At 42.3% G+C, this 23,627-nt stretch overlaps 1 protein-coding gene across 1 annotated transcript; it reads left to right on the forward strand.

Moving 5' to 3' along the window:
* Positions 1–1,475: 1,475 nt before the first annotated feature.
* Positions 1,476–14,999, forward strand: slc25a37 (solute carrier family 25 member 37). The gene is made up of 4 exons (XM_042100713.1): positions 1,476–2,497; positions 9,485–9,713; positions 12,416–12,472; positions 13,704–14,999. The coding sequence occupies exons 1-4, from the start codon at positions 2,306–2,308 to the stop codon at positions 14,297–14,299; spliced, it is 1,074 nt and encodes a 357-aa protein (XP_041956647.1). The 5' UTR covers positions 1,476–2,305; the 3' UTR covers positions 14,300–14,999.
* Positions 15,000–23,627: the final 8,628 nt, after the last annotated feature.

The raw sequence follows: 23,627 nt of genomic DNA on the forward strand, positions 1-23,627 counted from the left end.
AAGTGTAATTATCACTTTCTCTGCTGCTCTGGTGCGGAGGGAAGTCAGTCTGTTAGTACAGCTGTAGATCCAAGGTGTAAACACACATACTGTATGTCCCTCAGCTGACATAACAAAGTGTGCACACTGATAGAGGCCTCGTCTCAAAACCCAACACACTTTACAGTAACAGGACACGCCGCGCCATACCATCCACAGTTGAGGATTTAATGGTAGCCATCATGCACCACTGCACTCATCTCATATTAGTTATATCTGTGAAGGTGATTAGACAGGGCATTAGTCATATAGGGACAATGTAATACATTGTCTTATTTGAGAGGACATTTATCTGGGACAAGGCACAGTTTTTTTTAAGGTGCATTGAATGTTTTTCTTCTTTTCCTTTTTTTCAACTAATGCATTGGAGTTGCACTGGTGGTAGACATATCTGAAAGATAACACCTGACAAATGTTCCTGTGTATATACATTGTTCTGTTGATTGTTTCAGGTGCATGTGTATACATTTCTAGACAATTTAGGATATAAACACATGTAAAAAACAGAGGCAAACAATCTGAAGTAATACTGAGCAACAACTTTATGTGTCATGCCCTCAGAGTTACATCAGCAAGTCAGATGGGGTTTTCATAGTTTCATAACCCAGCTGGTTATAGGTTGGGAGATGTGAACAGTGAACAGCCAATCTGCTTCTGATTTCTCATCAAAATTAACCTTGAATTGACTTGCGATGAGAACAAGCCTTTATTGATCCCTAGGCTGCACACAGGGACAACATTTAGGCCGTTTTGTATGTCAAGTATTGATATGAAGTTTCAAATGACACAACAAATGTAATATTGTTCCAAAACTGGCAACTGAAACAGTTTAATAATCAACTGATTTATATAATTATATCACTAATTTCACCGGAGCTATTGAAGTAACCGAAGATTGCACCTTGTGAATGTGGCCTGCAATAAGATCCAGGAAATGTATTGATGCCATCCCATGAATTATTGAAAAGTCCCTTTGGAAAAAGTGTGCAAATCCATTTAGGCATATATTATCACATGTAGCCTATATGCACACCCCTGTCCGCAGCATTCTGTTTTTACATTTTGAAGAGGCTCACTAGACAAAGATAATCAAATTTTTATTAGGAAAATAAGCAGAATAAAAAAAGGAAGACATGGTTTAACATTTGCATTCACAATTCTCCCCCAATATTTTGACAAATGGAATGTAGGTTGTATCAAAAGGTGTCTTTACATTCTGCCTGCTTCGCACCGTAGGCTAAATCATATGATCAACTCCCATGACTCAGCAAAGCGCGACAATGGTCGAGTAGGCTAGGGTGCCCTGGTGACTGAATGAATGAGTAGGTTATGTTGACGGTAGGCATCAGATGCTATGCTATATCATAGCCTATAAGCCTTACGTTTTAACCAGCAATATCCACATGAAGCTACTGACACGTTCTGATAATCTCCCAGCGTTTTACTTGTTAAACATTGTTCAGCGGACGTAAAAAGCGCTTGCGCTATGGTCCCAACTTTAGAGGACGAGCTCACGCCCAAGTCCAATACATAGCTTTGAACTGATAGAGGGACCACAACCCCTTTATCTACCGACCCACCCTACCAGTCTGACTGCTCACATACACACCCATGTAGCCTTCTTGCCTTTTGTATAGGCTAGTGGACTAATTAGTCGGATTCAACGGCCCAATACTGAATTTTAATCTCTGACTGTTTAGAATTGCGAAAAGCTATCTTTTCAATGCTAACTGTTATCAAAGCTGGGGTCCATTAGTCAACATCTGAACAAAACAAAAAAATCCAAAACGATGCTGAGATTTAGGCAATGTATAGGATATTGTATTTTGTAAATAGCCATATTTGACATTGACAAGACTTTAGCCTTTCTATTGAGCAGGATATGAAGGATATTTCAAGTGATCTCGCAGAATCTTAAATTCCCCCAACAATAACTAGATTGTGGACACTATGTCTGCTATGACATGAATATAATTAAAAGTTTCCGATTATCCTTGGTTAGATACAAGTTTACCGAGTAGAGTATCCTATCAAAACTACTTTTGATTGGATACATTTTCTTGACACTCCGCCCTTTCGTTGGTTTAATCCCGCCTTATTAATGTTTCGCAATGTCTGATTGGACGCTCAAGACAACCCGCTGCGTACCGTCAGTACGTCACGACAACGGAGGTACGCAGTGATGATGGTGTGGCTCTCCTTGCCGCCGATTCAGATAGGTTGATGGTAGAGTGTTAAAAGGCATTTTTAGTCTAGTTTCTCCCGTATGGAGTTACGGACTGAGGCAGTAGTGGCCACAGTGGAGATGTCGGAGCTAAAGAGCCGAGAAGATGACCCTTCAGATAGCAAAGAGTACGAGAGTTTGCCACCCCATGCCTCCTTGACGACCCACATGACAGCGGGAGCAGTGGCTGGAATACTGGAGCACACGGTGATGTACCCCATAGACTCTGTCAAGGTAAGACATGGAAGTATGTTTGCTACCAACTGACACTGTCACATTAGGTTCATAACAAGCAACACGACGGTACGCTTATCAACACTGCCTTCTGAAATCATGAAATGCCTTCAAGTTTAGCCAAACGTGCCAGCTAGCTAGCTAGTTTAAGTAACATTAGCAAGCGTGTTAGCATGAGGCGCTGGCCAACAACGTTAGCTAACGTTATCTAAACCAGCCCAGTGCTGACTTCGTGTACACATTAATCCAAGTTGGCTGAAAACTGAAGTTCTAACCCAGGCAGTTTCAAGTATGAATTAGTTAACTTGATTACTGTAAGACATATTGAGCCCTCCACAAATCTGGTTGATCACTATAACGTTGCACCTCAAAGTAAACTTATGAATGGCAGCAGTAACGTTAGTTTTACAATTCTTGCATGTCTGAACAGCGATGTATTAGTTGATGCGATCTGAGCCAAAAACAAGAGTTAAGTAACCGATGTGGCTGTTTATCAGTTACCCTTACATTTCTCACTTAATGTTACTACAACTTCTCGTTTATATGTCTTGCGCCAGGTCATGACCTAGACTACTTCGATTCTATCAGGTTCTGGTGAAGGTCATCAAGCAGGGTTGTCCCTGCTGATGTCTAAACGAAGAAAGCTGTCTAGTTAGTATTGCCAATACATACATTCTCTCTCAGTATCGAGAGCTGTTGGAACAGCATTAGGAGTTCATTCATAACATTTCGCTTTTCAACAATCACTCCAGATAGGGCCGACTAGAGAGGGTCATACCACAACATTCGCAGTTGTCGCACCAGTTGATATCGATAGTGACTATTAACGTATCTTGAGGTTTACTCTTATATTCCTGTGTTCAGCCGCTAACCCAGCCACTAAGAACAGTCTGGTACCGATAGGATATCAACGGGTTGTCTTAATGTCGGTGTTTCCTTGAATATCCCTGGTTGAATCGAATCGGTATTATTTGTTCAAATTCATTTTGAATTTCGTCTAATTCTCGTTCACTGCCTGTTTAAAAGTTGAAAACGAAATGCCGGTCTTATCATAATAAGTGTCACATCCGGACACTGAGTCCAGTCCTAATCCTCCTTGCAGTCTAGTACTGCTTCAGTGACCGACACCTTACCTCTCTCAATAGCATCTGCCTAGTCGTTTCAGAGCAAGTAGACTGACATGTCACTGTAGTAAAGAAAGCCAAAAGGTTGGTCAGTTTTCTCTGACAGTTAAGTTGCTGTGAAGTACCAGAATGAAATGACTTGACTCTGTGCCAGTCTAGCTTCCAGCCAGCCAGTCAGCTCTCCAAGGCCATTGTCACTATTTCCTCCTGGCCTGCCAGAGCTCACTCTTTCAGCCTTGTTCGTACCATCCGTCCGAAAGCTATGCTCTGGAGGGGACAGTGCTACGTGTCTGGACAGCACACATCCCATAGACACAGATAATGCCTCACTAACTAAGGCCGTGAACCGCTCCAGAAAAGGGGAAGGTTGGATTTACTAGGAACACGTATTTACCCATGCATTTGGTAATTATTCCAGTGATCGCTGATGAGGGGAGATTGTCTCAGAATGTAGGAGCTACATGATTAAACACTGATGCTTACTCCCTAGGAAGCTGAAGTTGTTTATTCAATTAATTACAAAAACTTTCACCATATCACGATAAGCTCTTTTGAGATGCGGCATTCCTATGTTTTTGTCAGTCGTGCTGTGGTCAGAAATTATTAACACTTGAGATGGAGGCTCTATAAATTTACTTTGTCCAGGTTTGGGCAATAGTTTTTTTAGTGGTGATACTTGAAAAATGTATTTAAAAAAATTGATGATCATAAGCCCCATGAACATCATAAGACTAGCTGCCTCAAAGTCATGAGGCTGACATACATTTTTACACGGTGGCTTTCCGGATCCATAACAGAAGCTGTGCTGGTTCATTTTATTGACTAGATGGAAACTTCTGAAGGAGCTTCACTGAAGGAAAAAAGTAATTGCAATAATTACTTGAAGGAAGTTGTTACAGTATATTCCAGTCAATTGAAAGGGGTTTGGTCAGGTTTTGTTCTTGGCTCTGTTTGCAACATCCTCTTTCACACTAACAGAGGATGTCCAGGTGCTGTAAAGTTAGTTATATTTCAACTGTGGCAGTCTAAGGAGTCTTGGCATATCTTTTAACAGGATATATTTTCCAGTTAAACCTGGCAATGGTGCACAGTTATAGTAACAACAAAGTAGTTTTATTCATGTAGGTACAGTGTTCGGTTGATCTAAAATGTCTCAGTGAGTGCTTAAATAATGAAAGTCTGTGGTCGAGTTTGTAAGTTCACTGTGGTTTCTTTTACTGGTATGGTGTCTGTGTTTGCCTTTCTTTTAAAAGCTTGTGTGAGAAATGTTAGCCACATATTCTTGAGACGCCTTTCCTCATTCATCCTCTTTCAAGGATTAACCTCTACCTAGGTAGACATTCATTCATTCAAGAGCACAGGGAGAAAAGGGGGCATGGCATGTGTCGGTGTGTGTCGGTGTGTTTCATTGGTTTACACTTTGTTAGACAAACACGTTTTAGGTTGCCGTGAAGACATTAAGGTGACACTGAATGAGTAGCCAGCATGAGCTTGCATAATCGTGTAAGTTAAGTAAGTCTCCTAAGTGTGGCTGTAAGTTGTTATAAAACAAGTGCCTATTAAGTAGTAAAATAGTTTTAAGGAAGTTGTCAAAGATGTTGACATCACAAATAGAATGACATTTTTTTTGTTTTCGTTATTTTATTTGTGTAGGTTTAGGCAAGCCTAATGAAAAGCATCCGCCTTGCCTTCGTTAACGGCTGGTGGGTGATTTATTAGCCAGTCGGAGGATGATTCAGAGCCGTTAAGCAACTTCCGAAAGCCCAGAGTGTGGAAGGCATGGTGCACCAGGCAGCAGGGAGCACTGGGTAGGGAACTGGGACACAACACACCGCTGAGAGTTAGAGAGCAGACGGGTTCACCTCTGCTCACCAGGGTCCCTGAGTGCGTTTAGAGAATGACTCGCTCTAGGGAAACTCTCTGGCGTGTGTGCTCTGTTAAACAGAGCTGTAACCTTTAGCACAGACGGGGACAACGAGAGGTTGAGGAGGTGGTGGTGGTGGTGGTGTCCTTGTAAGGGCCTGCAGAAAGGGTGTGGGATTTATCAGACTGACCCAGGGGGGGTGTGTTTGTGTGTGTGTGTGTGTGTGTGTGTTAAATCTGCACCATGCAGATGAAGGGTGGACTTGGTGTCCCACCCCTATGGAGCTGATTATCCAACCGCCACATAGCCACTGGCAACTAGCTCTTTTACAAAAAACAAAACTCAAATTACGCCACACATAGGATTGTCCACTATGTGTACAAATGTTCTATGTCCACTTCACATTTTGTGTTGACATAGTTTAGAACCAAACTTCCCCTTTTGTTTGGACACCATATACATATTGTATAAATTTTAATTTGAAGTCCACAATTATGTATGGGCTGTCAGTCCCAAAATACAAACACCCGTTTGCCACGTTCCTGTGTACTCAGGAATTTGTATGTTTTGGCCCTAACGTGATCACGATTGGGTGAGTCCTTTAACCCTTTCTGCCTCTCCTGGTGAGCCGGCACAACAGAGCCAGTGGCTACCTCTGGGTATTCCAAAGTAGCTCTCAGAATTCACCGAAATGCTGGGCAGTAGGGAATGTGTGCCTGTGTTTGGCATCTCTCACATAGAGGCATTCAGTGCAAAACCACTAAATACTACCATCCTTGAAGGGGAAAAATCAGTTCTGAAGCAGTCAGGAAAAGGTTTGGAATTTTTCCTTCCTCGGAAAAGGGCAAGCACTCTGATTAATAAATACAGGGAATACCTATGCCTGTATTTGGCATCTGTGTCCCAGTGGCATGTGGATGCAGCAGTCAGTGCCGGGGCCAGTGTGCTGCTAGGGCTCAAGGGCTTGTCTCACCTCGCCTGTCTGCCGTTAGATGACAGAGCTCCTCCAGCCCAGCTTTTCCAGGCAGCCCAGGCGCTGGTGCGAGCACTGGAGATTTCTTTCCACTTCAGTGCTAAAGGGGCTTCCAGCCGCCTCCTCATGCCAGACAATAACCCCCCCCGCACACACACACACACCATCCACCCCAATTAAAGAAAAAAATGGCAGAAGGGATCATCCTGCGTTCATTTGCCTAGATGGTTGTGTCTCATGTTTCAGTCATGTTGTACATTTGCACATTTCATGTGTCAGTTAGCCTATGCTGCATGTCCGCACAAAGGAAATGGTTTGAATGATGATGATGTAGTGTGAAGTTGTCTATGACTTTCTTTTTGGGGGACTTCCTGGTTTCAGCACCCTTTTCTGGCAGTCCCAATCCAACAGGGCGTCCCAATCATTCCTGTAGAACTAGTTTGTAAAGTGCTGATTTGTGTGCAAAGGTATGATATAAAGCCATGATGGCCAAGTCAAGGTGTACTGCATGATTGCTTGCTAACAATCGGCCATAAGTCAAAACCAGCTCCCAAAAAGTTCATTGCCTCCGCCAAGTTAGGTCTAAAATCTGTCTGTCAAGAATGCATTACTCCACTGAGGTAGGTCTAAAGCCTGTTAACAAGAATGCATTTCCTGGACTGGAGACTAGAGACAATGACAGGCATACAACACCAACAAATGCAAGTTGGCGTGTGAGTGTGACGTGGCCTATTGTCTTAGCTGAAGACAATCCTTATCATCCCTCCCTTAATTCCATGATGATACTCCTCCGTCATATTTGGAAGCTCACGGATGAGCTTGCATTCCAGGAAGTCAGGTCCCCTTGCTGACTCAGGCAATCAAGATTGCTGTTGAGTCAAGTAAGTTAGGCGTACATAAACCGAGGCACCCTGGACACTGGTTAGGTCAGGGCAGAGGTGAGCAGAGGCCACACTTGGCAGTGCTGCTGGATAATCTGCTCTCAGGACCTCTGTCTCTGCCTGCCAACGCTCACTTTGGAGCCAACCGCTTCAAAGCAGGGCTACGCCGCCATGCAAAAACCCTGGCTATAGCGAGGAGTCGTACTGTCCTACTTGGTGTTGTCCAAACCAATTAACCATACATTTCAACAACCCACATTTTGAACCCAGGACCTTGGCGTCAGTTGCTGCCCCCATGCTTCTCAAGATGCACTACAGATAAGGACTATGCCCCAAGACGGTAACCGGTGTGTTTTAAGGACTTGAGTCCATGGCAACCATCAGCGAGATAAACTACACCTTATTAGTTACTGTAATGGATCCACTGTGTGGAAGATGCTGGGATCCACCTGGGGAGAGCCTTGTGGAATGCTACAGGGTGTCAGGATACACTAGCGTGTGCCCGTCTGGCTTCTGACAGCTTTTGGCTGAGCTCCCAGTTGTTTTAGTGTAGTGGTGTAATGTACATTGTCTCTGTTTGGAGACTAAGCCTTGTTGTGTATATTCTGTACACATTTTAAAATAGAAATATACAAAAAGTACACAAAGAAAAATATATATGTACCGAAATATGACTTAAAAAAGGAGAAATATTAATATAAGTAGTACTAGTCTTTAAACTATTTATGAGCAGCCAATGTGATCTGGTCGTACAGTATAAAATGTTAAGAGATGCCAAGAAGTGAACAGATGCCTACAGGCCCAGAGTTTGCCTGTGTATAATTCCAGCAGCTGTAAGGCTTGTTACCTGTCCTGCTGTGTGAGTATAGTGCTTACATGATTATACGTTTGGTCAACATGTGTTTAACAGGTACCACTCTGCCAGCTTAATTAGCTGCCATGTTTTGGGGTATTAGTTTGGGATGAGGCCTCTTGTGCTATGTTGATGGGTCTTAGTGCCGTTTGAATAAAAGAAGCCAGCATTCATTCTGCTGTCTTGAAGCTTATGCAGGGTAAAGCTGTTAAGTAAGGAGATTTAGCAGGATAAGGGGACCAGAGAGAATGCTGAAACTGTGCCTAACGGGATCCTGTAAACACCATACTGGGATTTGTCAAATCCTACCATTTTCATTAGAGGTGCGTTGTTTGACAGTCAAACATTAGTATATAACTTTCCATGCTTGTTGAATTGGCTATAATATTATTAATAGGTTATGGTGGCTTAAGACTGATAGGAAATTGTAGATCAAGCAGGTTTACTACTGAGCCAGTCAGTCATCTCATAAATATTGTGTGTTGTGCCTTATTAATAGTCACAGTAACAAGGAAAAGGATATAGCCTAATTTAATTTCAACATGATCTGCTTTCTGCAAGAAGTTCTGCTTTCTCTCTCTCTCGCTCTCTTTTTTGTGTTTTTTGGGTAGCTGTCCTTTTGGAGAGATGTGTCAGTCTCTGGGTTTGTTGCACAAGTGTTTTGTTATAGTCTTGCATGCCAACCCATTCACACAGCACAAAGCATGTTTTTATTTAGCCTAAAAATGTAGGGAAGCTCCCAAAGACTGCCTGCCTCTATCTTCCCCTGCATATTGCTTTGTGTTTCCTTCCCCTTTTTTAACAATAAAATATCATTTCATTTCCGTCAGATATGTTCGCAAATTTCAAAAGTCTCCTTGAAGAAACGTTTTCTTTTTTAAATAAAACAATCTAACAATTGTCTGTTCCTGTTCTTACTGAGACAGGAAATTTGTCTGAAAGTCAAATTCGAATGATTGGGAATAACGTTAGATTTTTCTCAGGGACAAGGAAGGCTTCGTGTGCTCTTGAATTATATTTCCTATTTTTATATTTTTATTTATTTATTTATTTATTTATTTATTTATTTATATATTTTCCAAGTTGAAAACAATGAGTTGTCATCTCATCTACATTGCAATCCAGAAACACTGACACTCTTTTCAGTAAGACTCGAGGCCTACATGTTTGTCCGATTTTGACTCCCTCATCATACCCCTCTCTCCTCCATGACTAGAGTTTACTTCCTCTTGTTTTCCTTCGACCTTCTGCCTCAATTCTTTCTGCTTTTTTGTCTTTCTTTCTTTAATCAGACAAGGATGCAGAGTCTGCAGCCTGACCCGAAGGCCCAGTACCGGGGCGTGTACGAGGCCCTGCAAAGGATCGTCCGCACCGAGGGCATCATGCGGCCCCTGAGGGGCCTCAACATCACAGTGCTGGGGGCTGGCCCGGCCCACGCCCTCTACTTCGCCTGCTACGAGAGAGTCAAGCGCACCCTCAGCGACGTCATCCAGAATGGGGGGAACAGCCACATAGCCAACGGTAAAGGCCATCTGCTTCAGCCTTGGCTGACATTACTGAAATGGACTGTTGTGTAGATTTTGGTTGGATTTGAGTTCTTTAATTGCGATGGCACTCTTCAATTGACTTGCCTTACTTAAGGCTCTAGCATGCGTTTCCCAGAGTCTCATCTCTGTTGCAGTGTCTTTGAGCGAGTCTTCATCTTGGAACCCATGAACCCTTAAATCATTCTGAGCCATCTTTCAAATCAGCCAGAAGCGTGTTACAGATTCACATGCCTTGTAGTCATGTGTTGTCATGAGGTTTTGCACCGAGACACTTTTTTTTTCTTGTAATGAACCAATTCAGCTTTCAACTATGTCAACCTTATCTTACAATGTTCTTGTTTCATGCGTCTTGCATTGTTATTACCATATTAGCTTTTAGTCTAAAGATTAATCCATTTTATAATGCATATAGTTCATTAACAAGCCGTGTCCAGCCATTTCAAGCATGAATTTGGTTTGTAAAGACATGAAAGTGCATTTTGATGGCCTACAGCTCAAATGCCCCCTGGTACAAATATGCAGGATTCCCATAGTCATGGAAAACCTGGAAAAGTCATGGAATTGTAAAATCACATTTTCCAGGCCTGTAGAAATCATGAAATTCAATAAATTCATTGAAAGTTTTGGAAAAGTCATGAAAATGAGTCATGAGAAAACTACCCTGGAAACTCCAGAGTTCTCGCAAGAGCACAATTTCAATTGTCTCTGCGAGACACTCTGGCAATGAGTAATGATGCATGTTACTTTTGCCACTTGTATCGCGGGGAGCCAATCACATCGGTTAGTGCTGGGCGGTATGACCAAAAATGTATATCACGGTATTTTTCAAAATTCTTACAGTTTCACGGTATATGATGGTATTTTTTTACCATGCATAATCAGATGTTCACAGCATTTTCTACAGGTTGAGAGCGGAATTGCTGCAGTACATTGCCTAAGGATGGTCTATTTTACTGTCATGATGTAGAATAACTCCACACTAGTGGAAATGCAGTTTTGCATGGCCCCAGAAAATGATGCCGTTTACAAAGAGCCACTCATGATTCTAATGAAGAATCTAAGCAGAATGCAAAGACAATTGCAGTCAAAATAGACGTTTTACTGTGCACATTTCACAAACATCTTGTATAAAACCAATACAAGAAGTAGTGCAACTTGCAATAATTATACTTTTTTGAAAATGATACAATTTAAAATAAAACCTCTGTTAATATGCTTACTCTGTCAAATAGGCCTATCAGAAATGTATTGTTATTGTGTGGTTTACATGACATTGGTGGTAGGCTAACGTTAACTTCATGTGGATGTCTTGTTAGCCTGCCATGAGCTTCGGTTCGGTTCGCTAGGCAAAACATTAACAAAAAAGTTTGTTTTGGTGCACTGATGACAGTCAGGATAATTTCTAACTAGCCAGCTAGTATTGCTCAGTGCATGTCTATAACACGCTTTACTTGATACCTGGATAATTTCAGCGAATATTCTTAAGATGAGATGAATGATAAGATCATTCAACTTCACTGTGTTCGGTGGGTTGCTAACTAACGACATCACCTACTAGGCAGCTAGCTGTTGAACAATCTCAATAGAATTTTCGTGACGGTAAATCCTTTTCAATGCAGTATCCCTTAACATTTTTCCTTAACTAAAGAAACAATTTAAGGTATTATTTCTGTGCAACACCCTTAAATAAACCCCTTACCTAAGGAGAAATTAAGCCTTAAGGGTCATACTTCAGGGGAAAAACTTAAGGTGTTTTGTGTTTACCCTCACTATGCCTCGCAGTGGCACCATGCGTGCGTGTGAAAAAAGTCCCGTCTGAAACACTGTCGCGCGGCGCAGCGTTCCAAACGTTGTGTAATCAAATACACCGGTATGGCGGTATATTAAAAATTCATATCATAACGAAAATATACACCGGTATACGGTGTGAACCGGTATACCGCCCAGCACTAACATCGGTGTATCTGAAATAGGCGGGCCAGAGGCGAGCTAAACTGATGAGTCATAGTGATATCCAATTGCGTCGAAGTCCGGAATCAGTCAGTAAACGTTGGTCGTATTATGACTGTGAAATGCATACATGCACTACAGGCAGGCTACTCCAGACATACATGCACTCCTACGGGCAGGCTACTCCAGACATGCATGCACTACGGGCAGGCTACTCCAGACATGCATGCACTACGGGCAGGCTACTCCAGACATACATGCACTACAGGCAGGCTACTCCAGTCATACATGCACTACAGGCAGGCTACTCCAGACATACATGCACTCTTACGGGCAGGCTACTCCAGACATACATGCACTACGGGCAGGCTACTCCAGACACAGAACTGCACTGCAGAGTGTATGCTGCAACAATTAGCTTCCACTAGAATACAATGGAACTGCACCAGAAGTGATAGTGGCACGTACGGTACATTCGAAGAAATGAGACCAGTCATCTAAAACTAGTTTTACCCTCTGGGAACAGAACGCTTCAGTTGCGTGCCTGGTTTAGCTTGCCTGTTAAAGCTACGGCCAATTCAACGGTAATGCTGTAACCAGTGGTACGAGGTATCCTGCGACTCAATAGCTCAAATCCTTCTGTAAACAAGACACAACGTTCTGCCACCTCTGATTCCATCTGAATATGCTGACTAATTCTGCTTCTGCTTCTTGTGTCCCTATCAGGTGTGGCGGGTAGTCTAGCCACTGTTCTCCATGATGCTGTGATGAACCCAGCTGAAGGTACCAGCAATACAGACACCTTTCTATTTATTTGTTTGTTAGTTTATTTATGTATTTATTTCAGATACACCCAGTAGAGTTGCAACGGGCCACAAAACTCATGGTTCAGATCGTCAAAAAAGAGAGAGAATAGAATAGACTTTAAATGTCATTGTGCAGTAGTACCATACCAACGAAATGTCCTTGTGCAGCCTCTTAAACGATGCTCACATTCATATACACACACTCACATCTAAACAACAAAAAATAATACCAACAGCAACCACATACAGCATTGTTTTTGGGAGCATTGAGCCGCTTCAGTTCATGCAGTTCAGAGAGCTTTTCCTTCTGTGTAGCCATGGCCGCTGCTGGCCATGTGGGTGCCCTAAGCTGAATTGCTTTGCAGTAAAGCTACTCCTATTTATTGGCTACATTGTGGTACCCCCTCTGTCTCTTGGTGCCCTACGCACAGTGTGTGATGCGCATGGTGGTAGCGGTGGCACTGTATGTAGCCCTAATGCTCATATAATTAGAGCATATAGCTAAACAGTGTTTGACAGGTTTTATTTCCAAATAACAGTGTAGGAGAATAGATTGACAGTGCCAGCATTATTTGCCCTGTGTTTCCTGTATTTCATTATTCAGAGTATTCTAGCTTGAATAGAAAACATAATGGTATTTTTAGCAGTTGCTCTGCAGGTAACTATTAAGGAAAATGTTTTTCAGCATCATTCCAAAAGTTCAGAAGTAGAAAACAAAATGCTCGACTTAGAATACTAAATGGCCATAGACAGAATCAGAAGCTGAAAGGAATGTAATCATGTTTCCCATTACAAAGGTGCCTTACAAATGGTTACAGATTGAAAAGGAGCCATTGTTAATTCCTGCGTCCCCTTTTGACATCAGTCTAAGAATGATCTAATGATGTATTTGGAAAAAACAATCACATTCATTGTTTTAGAAATGTAGAGATTATTTACAACATTGTTGTATTGCATATTTTTATGAGCTGATTATGTGCCTCAAGATCAGGCTTGATTGTCACCACTGTCTGATTTTTAGCTTTGCCATAATTATTTTTTTCACATTCCTCTCTCTCTCTCTCTCTCTCTGTCTCTCTCTCTCTGTCTCTCTCTCTCTCTCTCTCTCTCTCTCTCTCTCTCTCTTTCTCTCTCTCTCTCTGTCTCTCTCTCTCTCTCTCTCTGTAAATCCTTGTTCTTCCCCCTGCTCCCTCCGTCATCATCTCCAGTCATCAAGCAGCGCATGCAGATGTTCAACTCGCCGTACCGGGGCCTGTGGGACTGCGTGGTGACGGTGACGCAGCGCGAGGGCGTGGCGGCCTTCTACCGCAGCTACAGCACGCAGCTGACCATGAACATCCCCTTCCAGGCCGTGCACTTCATCACCTACGAGCTGACGCAGGAGCGGCTCAACCCGCAGCGGCGCTATCGGCCGACCAGCCACATCGTGTCGGGCGCGGCGGCCGGCGCGGTCTCGGCAGCGGTCACCACGCCGCTGGACGTCTGCAAGACGCTGCTGAACACGCAGGAGAACGGCGCGGTGCGCCTGTCGGGCATGGCCAACGCCATTAGGACGGTCCATCGGCTGGGCGGCCCTGCCGCCTTTTTCAAGGGCGTGCAGGCGCGCGTCATCTACCAGATGCCCTCCACGGCCATCGCCTGGTCGGTCTACGAGTTCTTCAAGTACTTCCTCACCCAGCATCAGCACCAGCATGACCTCGCCCACAGGGACCATGTGCATCAGCGCCAGCATGACCTCGCCCACAGGGACCATGCGCATCAGCTCCAGGAGCCCAAGCCAGACGCGGGCTCCAGTCCCACATGAGACCCACCATGGCTCTCTGGGTTTGAGCAAAGACAGGGAGCTACAGGCCCCTGAATTAATGGGGGAGGAGGCAGAGTCCTCCTCAGAGCCACACCCCCCCCACCCCCCACCCCGTCATTTCAGTATGTTTACCGTGGAGTCATGACCTGACTGACACTAAAAGAGGGCACTTTGGACGTTTGCTGTCATTTAGGTAGAACCTTGTGTTCATTTGTCGTCGTTGTTGTCATTCTCATCAACATTCATTTTAGAATTTAAAAGGGTTTCATCCAACTTTTCTCATCCACCGTTCCATCAGTCTCTCCCCGCGTTGCCGGAGACACTGGTGCGGTCCGATGAAATGACTCTTAGCGGCAATGCAGTGTGGCTTGCCACGAAGGGGTAATAGAATGTAAGCGGTGGTTACCACTCCTTCTCCACCACCCCTCGTCTTTCTCCATACCAGTCTCTGGCTCGCTCAACAACCCCCCCCCCCCCCTCCCCCTGGTCGCTGTCTGTGTGATGACTGAGTCTCCCCTCCTCACACTGGGCTTGGCTTCATCCGTTTGTTTATGGATTTCATGTAGGAAAGTTTTCTTATTTATTTTATTGGCTAAGCGGAGGTCGCGTTTCGAGGATTTCGGAAGCGCCGCAGGGTTTGTGGTCTTGTTTGATTTCCTTGTGTATTTTTTAAAGGACTGTTTAATTGCGCGCATTCCTTAGCCCCCCCCCCCCCCCCCCCCCGCATTCACCAAGTTAACGCAACCAAGTTAAATAGGACCTAATCTTTTCTTTTTTTTTTTTTTTTTTTTTAATTGCTTGAGGGTTAGAAGGGCTGTTCTGGATGTCAAGTGACCGCGAACGTAGAGTCCAGTGAGAGCCTATATATATATATATATATATGCAGCCCAGTGCTATCTTTTGCGACATTATGCAGAAATTAATCTCATATGTGAGATGGCTACTATAGTTAAAGGAGAATGGCTCTTCCATGAAGAGATTCAAGAGAAGTATCCTTTGTTCATGTGTCATATGGATTTTTAGTAGTGTGACATTGCATCTTCGCCATGTCGGTCTCTTATGTAATGTACTAAAGAGTTTTGATGTTGTACCGCACATATTGTCCCAGCCTTTATCACTCCATAAAACATATTTACGAGTCGGTGGCTCTTTCCAGTTGTTACTCATAAGTTCATTGTTGAACTTATGAAATTGAGTTATTAATTATATTGTTACAAATCCCAAATTGAAAACAAGCGCACAGTGTTCGGTCAGCACGTCACGAGTGAATCCGCTTGATGTGCTCATTCCATGGAGACACTGTAGCCTTCTCACAGTAAACAAACAGAAAAAGTATGAGTATGTAAATATAAATCTTATCTATCTATATGTATGTTAAAAACATTCACTCACAAGTCTGTATCTCTGCCTGGGTCAAGTCTGTAGATGTGTATGTAATGGAGCATTCAGGCACAACTGAAATCTTCCATACAAATCTACGGGCGCCCCCCTACAGGTGCCTGTGTGGCCCAGAAAGTTTGCCTTGTTTAATGTAGAGCACTTGGCTTGCTCTGAAATCACGCACAACTCTATGGAATTGTAATAGTGACGTAAAATGTGTATAATAATGACAGCTTTGGCAACTTTTCCTCCTTTTTTTTTGTGTGCGTGTATGCGTACTTTTCTTTTTTTTTTTTTTTTTTTTTTGCTGTGTGTGTGTGTGTGTGTGTGTGCGCGCGCGTGCGCATTTGGGTGTGGAGTTTTTTTTTCTGAGTTCTTGTTGTACAGGTGTGGCTTGACTCACTCTGGTCAACAGTAAAATGAGACGCACATACCAAAAGCCTGGGGTGTGGAAAGTGTGGATGACCACATGTCTCAACACTCCTAAATATCTGTGATTATTTTTTTTATTTTTATTTTTCTTCTTACAATCTCCTGTAGATTCTTAATTTAAATGTAATATAATGTAATGCTTGTAAGTATTAGCCATTTTTATGTAACAATGCATTTATGGAAGTTACACAGCATGGGCTGATTGAAAAACAAAAGAACACTCGGAGGTCAAGTGCCTCACTCCGTATATGTTCCAAGATCTGCTCCTCACAGCGGTCAAGTGTATCAAGTTGGGGATGCCGTAGTGCACTAGACAGGGTTTCAACATGTGGGTTTGTGCTGGCGAAGAGAATGCAGGCCAACAGTGATGCGTACTGGGGGTTGGATAGGGTGGGGTGGGGGTGGGGGTGAGGGGGGTGTCAGACGGGTTTCACTGGCAGAGCTTTGCAGGGCCGAGGGTGCTTCCTGTGTCCTGACTGTCCTGCGTCACTCACTTCCTGTGTCTGCTCTGCCTGGTCATTTTATCCATCACGATCGCACCCCACCCCCAAAACTAGTAATACAGACATTTCCAAAAAAGACCACATTACTAAAGCAGCTAGGAGTTGTTTGTTTGCTTTTCATTAAGTGCTTATTGGTTTAATTTTTCTCTCACAGAAAAACGCAGAGGGTTTTCGTTTGTTGTTGTTGAAAAAGCCTGCTTCTATAAAGCTGTATTTATTCATTAACTATGCAGCAGAGTTGGTTCTAGGACAATGTTATGTGGAACCATGACTGTCTGAGACTAAATGTCCTCTTCCACCCCGTGGAGATCCCAAAGAAGTCGACTACTAGACACCATGTCAGGCCCTATTTAGACTTCAGACATAGCTTTAAAACGTATAGCTTTAGAAATAATGTTGAATAGGTTATACACAGTTTTTTGATTGCCCTTGATTTGATTATTGCTTAATGCCGTTGTTCACCTGTAGCAAAAGGGGATGTAGTGAAATCGCATGTGGTGTTTTTTGGAATTGTTTTCAAAATGCATACTAACTGCTTGCTCATCTGTCTGCAACCACTAGTGGGTCTTTGGACAAAAGTCAAGCTGGTCTGAGGGGTAGTTTTATTGACTGGGAATCTACTCTTTCAACCATGTCATTGAAAACTGTCCCCTAAATTATGTGATCTTATCTTCGAGGGATTTAGGTCTTGTATAAAGTTGACTTTTACATACCGAGCTAAACCTGAGTGATGAATAATACTATAAATATTTACCAGCATAATAGCCTAGTTTAAGTACCCCATAAGAACACCATAATTATGACCTGCTTAGTAATAATTGTTTGTTCCTGTACACTTGTAAAAAGGACATGGTTTGACAAAGTACTTGTACTTTAAAAAAAATGAATTAAACACTGAAAACAATCTTAATTTTTGGTACAAAGTGAAAAAAGTAAATTACTAAATGACCAGTATTTCTTTCTCTATGCATACCCTTCTCTTTGCTGTTATTTGTGGCTTTCTACACATCCTCCCAGCGATATCACTGTCTTAAAGATACTGAAGCCTTTAGCACATCCTGACCACCAGTTTGACAGGAATATTCCTCGTCTCTGATTTGATATGCTGAGAAAGAGACGGCAAACGGAACAAGAGTTTTAGACCTTTTAGAGTTGAGGCAAAACTATTAAATAGCTTGTGCATATGTTTCTCAAAGGTCATGAAAATTGCTTGTGCTAGAGTTGTGGGCTGGAATAGCGACACATGACTTACTGGACTTGACCAGGGGTGGACAATGTAATTAATATTTATGCAAGCGTTTTATGCAAATGCACCTGTGGTATGTCACTAAGCTACCCTTTAGATGTATCACAAAACAACACGTATTCTAATGCCTTTCATAACAGCAAAAGGACAAGGTTATCCTTCAAATAATTTCGCTGCAGAAATTCAGTCTCTTTTTATTTTTGTATAACATGTATGACATGTTGCCCCATAATATATATGCTAAATAGTTTTAATGAAGAAATGTAACGTGTCTAGGGGCGTGTTTGCTAGTGTACATTATTTGCTGCTTGTACGCACAATGATATGGGAGTTTGGGGAAAGAGGGATATTTTTAAACACAGAGTGCCATCTAGAGTTCTGAACTATTTTTGCTGGATTATGAATGATGCAAATGTTTCTGGATGGAGGAGCTGCTGCTACAGTTTGTAACACTGGAGCTGAAATAAAATGCAATTACTCAAATAATGCAACCTGACTCCTTGTGTTCTCTTCTGCTTTTATTTTTTTTATGGATCTATGTCAAAATGTGAATGGCACTTGAGACTGTATTGTACAGTCGTCTCTGCTTTTCTGAGACCTGATGTGGATGTCTCGCCTCAAGGGAAGGTTGTGTTCACACTCTCACCACTAGAGGGCACACCAGCTGAACCATTTATCCTTGTTTCCAAAATGATGTAACACAAAGACATGCAAATGCAACAACTGAGTAAGTTATTGACACAGTTATGAACCTGTTTCATATAAGGCACAGATGAATCTTTAGTAAGAAAGGAAATAGAAGATGCCAAACAGTTATTTTGACAAGACAGAAACATCCAAAAGACAACAAAGAGTCAAATAATCTTGTTTGTATTAGCAAAAAAGAGGCCTTAGTGAATGAGCAGAGTAGCAGTGTATTGAACAAAAATGTATTTAATGTGCTATTGGTTGGGGACTTCCACAGTGGCCGACCAACAACCAGGTCAAATTAATACTCTACAACAGTTATTCCCAAACCGTGGTACGCAGACTCTCTCTAGTGGTACTTTGGGAGTCTCCAAGATGTTTTTTCATAAAGACAAAATAATCACTTAAAATTATATCAAAATATATCTAATTAAAAAAATTCCTTAACCACGCAATCGCTGAAGTTAAATTTCAACTAGTTTTTGTCTTCTTTCTTGAACAAAAACCTGACGCAGAACAGTATGTACGATGTAAAATATAGTTAAACTGGCCTAACTGTATTAATGCCGTCATCATGGTGGTACTTAGAGAGCCAACTGATTTCTGTGGTGGTACTCATTGTGAACAATTGGCTCCAGACAGCCGCAACACATGCCTTAGGCTGTACCTGAGATCTGTAAAGGCACTGCTTCACAGTACAGCACACACACTTAAAGTAATCACGCAACTGGGTGCAGAATACAACCAAATGTCCGCAAATCCTGGAGTCAGTGGGGGGAAAACACCCCTTGTACTTGACTTATCTGTCATGCTCTATGGAGTTCCAACTCCATATGGAGTGTACTCAGAAACAATGTGCTTTTTTAATCGTACAGAATTTACATACAGAAAACACATCCTGTGTCAGTGTGTTTGCCACTTACATTGAGACAGTTTGAATGACGGAAGATGTACCCTAGGCCTTGATATGCGTTAGCATTTACATCCTGGATGTGAAAAAACAGTATAAGTTGCTCCGGTCTTTAGGGTGAATGGGGATATCCTTGCACAACTGAACCTACATGTCCTAGGACACGTACACAGTTTGGGAGAATGCAGTGTGTTGTGTTTGTTGTTTTCTGTCCCCTCTTTTGAGATGGCTGTTTATCTGCACAACATAAAGAGAAGATCCCTCTTGATCATGATGAGGCCCTTGTCATATTGTCCCTATTCTTTTATCACTTGATCTGGTCTAAACTAAACTGTCCCTTCTGCCTGGAGCTTCTGCCAGGAGATAACACACACACACACACACACAGCCATGAGGTCTTCAGCTGAACGTAGACCGGCACATGCCCACACACACTCACACAAGCGCCCTGATGGTTTGAGTAGTTGCTGCAATCAACGGCTCTCATCAGATGGTGCGGATGCGAGGGGGTTTTATCTGCCACTGGAGAAGAATGGGAGCCCATGCTGGTTGCGGCTACATCAGGCATCCAGTTTCATGGCACAGGCCCTGGGAGATGTTAGTTTATGGAGGCCCTCCCCTGCTGAGGGAACCTGGAGCCCGAGGCCTGGGATCATTACCTTATCAGAAGGTTGACAAATTTGTCAGACAGTCACGGCATATTACAGTAGTGACAATGCTGCTCTTTGTAGAGGGCCCCGGCCTTCCCCCCCATCCTTAAAGAGGAGATACCCCGGTGTTTGCTCAAATCTAGATGGCCTCCTGAAACAACAACATGATGGCTCCATGACCACACAGTGTGTACAATCTTAAGGGCCAATCAGCAATATGAAAAGATAGGGGAGGCAACAGGGAAAGAGTGAGCGAGAGAGAGAGAGAATGGGAAATTACTTAATGTAACTGAACTGCTGCTAGAGGGAAGATGCTTATTGATTGAAACTCTCATTACCCAGTTGGTTGTCAGACTGCAGTTTTAGCCTTCTTAAACTTTAAATAGTTTAGATGTTCTCATATGACTAATATTGAACTTGATGTTTAATTCTTTGTGGCATCATCATAGAATCTCACTCAATGAGTGATGAGGAATGATTTTATCAATTTCAGACTCTGTTGTTGATATATGTACATTGTACAAACTGTGTAAGTATGTCAGCATGCTTCATTAGTTCTTAATGTGTGATGTATCTCTTCTTGTCTACCTGATCTATTGCCTCACAAAAGTTTGTGAAAGTATTGTCAGTAATCCAGCTGTGGATGTATTTATGGAGGTTCTCGGAGGTGGTTAAATGAATGTTGTGGAACACACTGCAGTCAAAAATGTACTTTTGTTTACAGCAACAAAGAATCGACTGCTCTCCAACAATCTCACGGCATATCTCCTCCTCTCTTGTTTGTGTGCGTCTGGCGAGGGCTGTAGTGTTTTGACTTTACATCACAAAATTAATTCTCTGTGGTATTACCAAGTCAACTTTGGCCCATCACCATTGTACAACCCCAAATCAGAAAAAGTTGGGACGTTGTGTAAAATGTGAATAAAAACAGAATGTAATAATCTGCAAATCCCTAAAACTCATATTTAGTTGCAAAAAGGACACAGACAACATATCAAATGTTGAAAATGACAATTTTTACTATTTCATGGAAAATATATGTTAATTTTGAAATGTTTCAAAAAAAGTTGGGACGGGGTAACAAAATGCTGGACAAGTTGTGTAATGATAGAAAACAAGAAAACAAAAGGAGGAATGTTTCACAACTAATTAGGGTAACTGGCAACACAATTAGGTATGAAAAAGAGCATCCCAGAGAGGCAAGGTCTCTTAGAAGTGAAGATGTACTGTAGGGGTATTCATCACTCTGTGTAAACCTGTGTGCACAAATGATGAAACAATGTAATTTTAATGCTTCTCAACATGAAATTGTGAAGTATTTGGGGAGTTCATCATCTACAGAACATAATAAAATGAAAACATTCAGAGAATCCAGAGAAATCTTTTTAAACAAGGGCTAGAGCTGAAAACATATTGGGTGGCCATGGTCTTTTGGACTTCACATGGCACTGCATCAAAACCAGACCTATTTTTATACAGAAAATCGGGTAACACTTTACTTGAAGGTATCTACATAAGAGTGACATGACACTATCATGAACACATGATGCTGTTATGACACATGAACCCTAACCCTAACACTAACTTGTCATGACAAAAACCGAATGACACTTAATGACAGAAGCGTTATGTCATAAACGTTTACGACCTGTTTATAATGTTTATGACACGTTCATGATAGTGTCATGTCACTCTTATGTAGATACCTTCAAGTAAAGTGTAACTGAAAATCATTGTATGGGCTCAGGAAAACCTCTGAAAACCATTGTCTATGTGCACAGTTTGATACTCAATTCAAAAACTTTACACCATGCAACAGCCAAAATTTTATTGAGACACGATACAGAAAATATCCCCGTCTCATCTGGGCCTGAGCTTGTTTACAATGGACTAACATGATGTGGAAAAAGGTCCTGTGATTAGACCAATAAAAATTTGCCATTCTTTTTGGAAAAGATGGACTCATCTGGGCTAAAGAGGAAAGGGCCTAACCAAATATCCAACCTATCTAACTTGTTTTAGCAAAGTCCTTTTAGGCAAGTCCCTCCACTAGGCGGCCATATTGCAACGCTTTGTGGGCACTCATCGGGCATCCTATTCGGCAGAAATGCACGTGCGCAAGGCTTCACGACACAATCTTGCTCTAGCGGCGAGTTCACAACACATGATTGGCACGATGTCTTCACAACACATTATATTATTGGCTCAATGTATTCACATCACACCACATGACTGGCTAAATGTATTCACATGTCAACGTTTTGCCAAGGAAGGGGTGGGATATGTGTAGACAACTGCCATAATGGCATTACAAACTAACCCCATGCATTTCTGTGGAGGATTTTTTGAATGCTGTGTCTCGTTATTAGAAAGTCTCTGGTTTTAGTGCTCCGTTTGGAACCCAACATCTATGACAGTGTGGAGGTGCATTAGTGCCTACAGCCTGGGCATCTTGCACGTCTGGCAAAGCACAATCAATTTTGAATGATATATACAGGTTTTGAGCAATATATACTGACATCCAGGCAATGTCTTTTCCAGGGAAGACCTTGAATATTTCAGGAAAACAATGGCAAAATGAATTCTGCACATATTTAAACAGTATATCTTCACAGAAATAGAGTCCAGGTGCTAAAATGGCCTGTCTGCAGTCCAGACCTATCAAATAAGGTGCATCATGGAATGAAAAATATAATTAAGAATACACCATACTGTTGAGCAACAGAAATCTTATATTGGACAACATTTCATTCTCAAAACTCTAGTTGAAGCTGTTGAAGCAGCACAGTGGTAAACATTCCCTGTCCCAACTTTTTTTGAAAGATGTTGCTGGCATCATGGGCGGATTATGAACTTTCGGGCCCCTGGGCCCAGATGTATTAAGGGCCCCCTACTAATTGTCTTATATGTGGGAGGGGGGGGTTTGGGGGTCCTCCCCCAGAAAATGTTTAATTTGTTTGATGTGATTTCCTGTACTCTGGTGCATTTTGGCGATGGCCAATACTAAATTCAATCAGATTCATAGCCTACATCCTGATTTGTTGATATTGAGGCAATGATTCCATGCAAAGGCTTGGGCTTCAGGGCCCCCTGACCTCTTGGGCCCCTGGGCCTGGGCCCGGTAGGCCCGTGCAGTAATCCATCCCTGGCTGGCATCAAATTCAAAACAAACATATTTTCCATGAAATAGTCCAAATTTTCATTTACAACATTTGATATGTTGTCTATGTCCTTTTTGCTGCTAAATATGGGTTTACGAGACTTGTATATTATTATTACATTCTGTTTTTATTTGCTTTTTACACAACGTCCCAACTTTTTTTGATTTGGGCTTGTACATATTAACCAGGCTGTGACCAGGCTGGCCTCCTCATTCTTGGCCAAGCCAAGCATGGGCTGGTGGATTTGAAAGTGCTTAGGGACTGTTCATCAAATAGCCTCCAACACACACACACACACACACACACACACAATACATATATCATGCTCATAACAGTGTCTGTCATAGATCCAGTTCGTC

The sequence above is a fragment of the Alosa sapidissima genome, chromosome 8, assembly GCF_018492685.1.
Source record: "Alosa sapidissima isolate fAloSap1 chromosome 8, fAloSap1.pri, whole genome shotgun sequence".
Lineage (NCBI taxonomy): Eukaryota > Metazoa > Chordata > Actinopteri > Clupeiformes > Clupeidae > Alosa > Alosa sapidissima.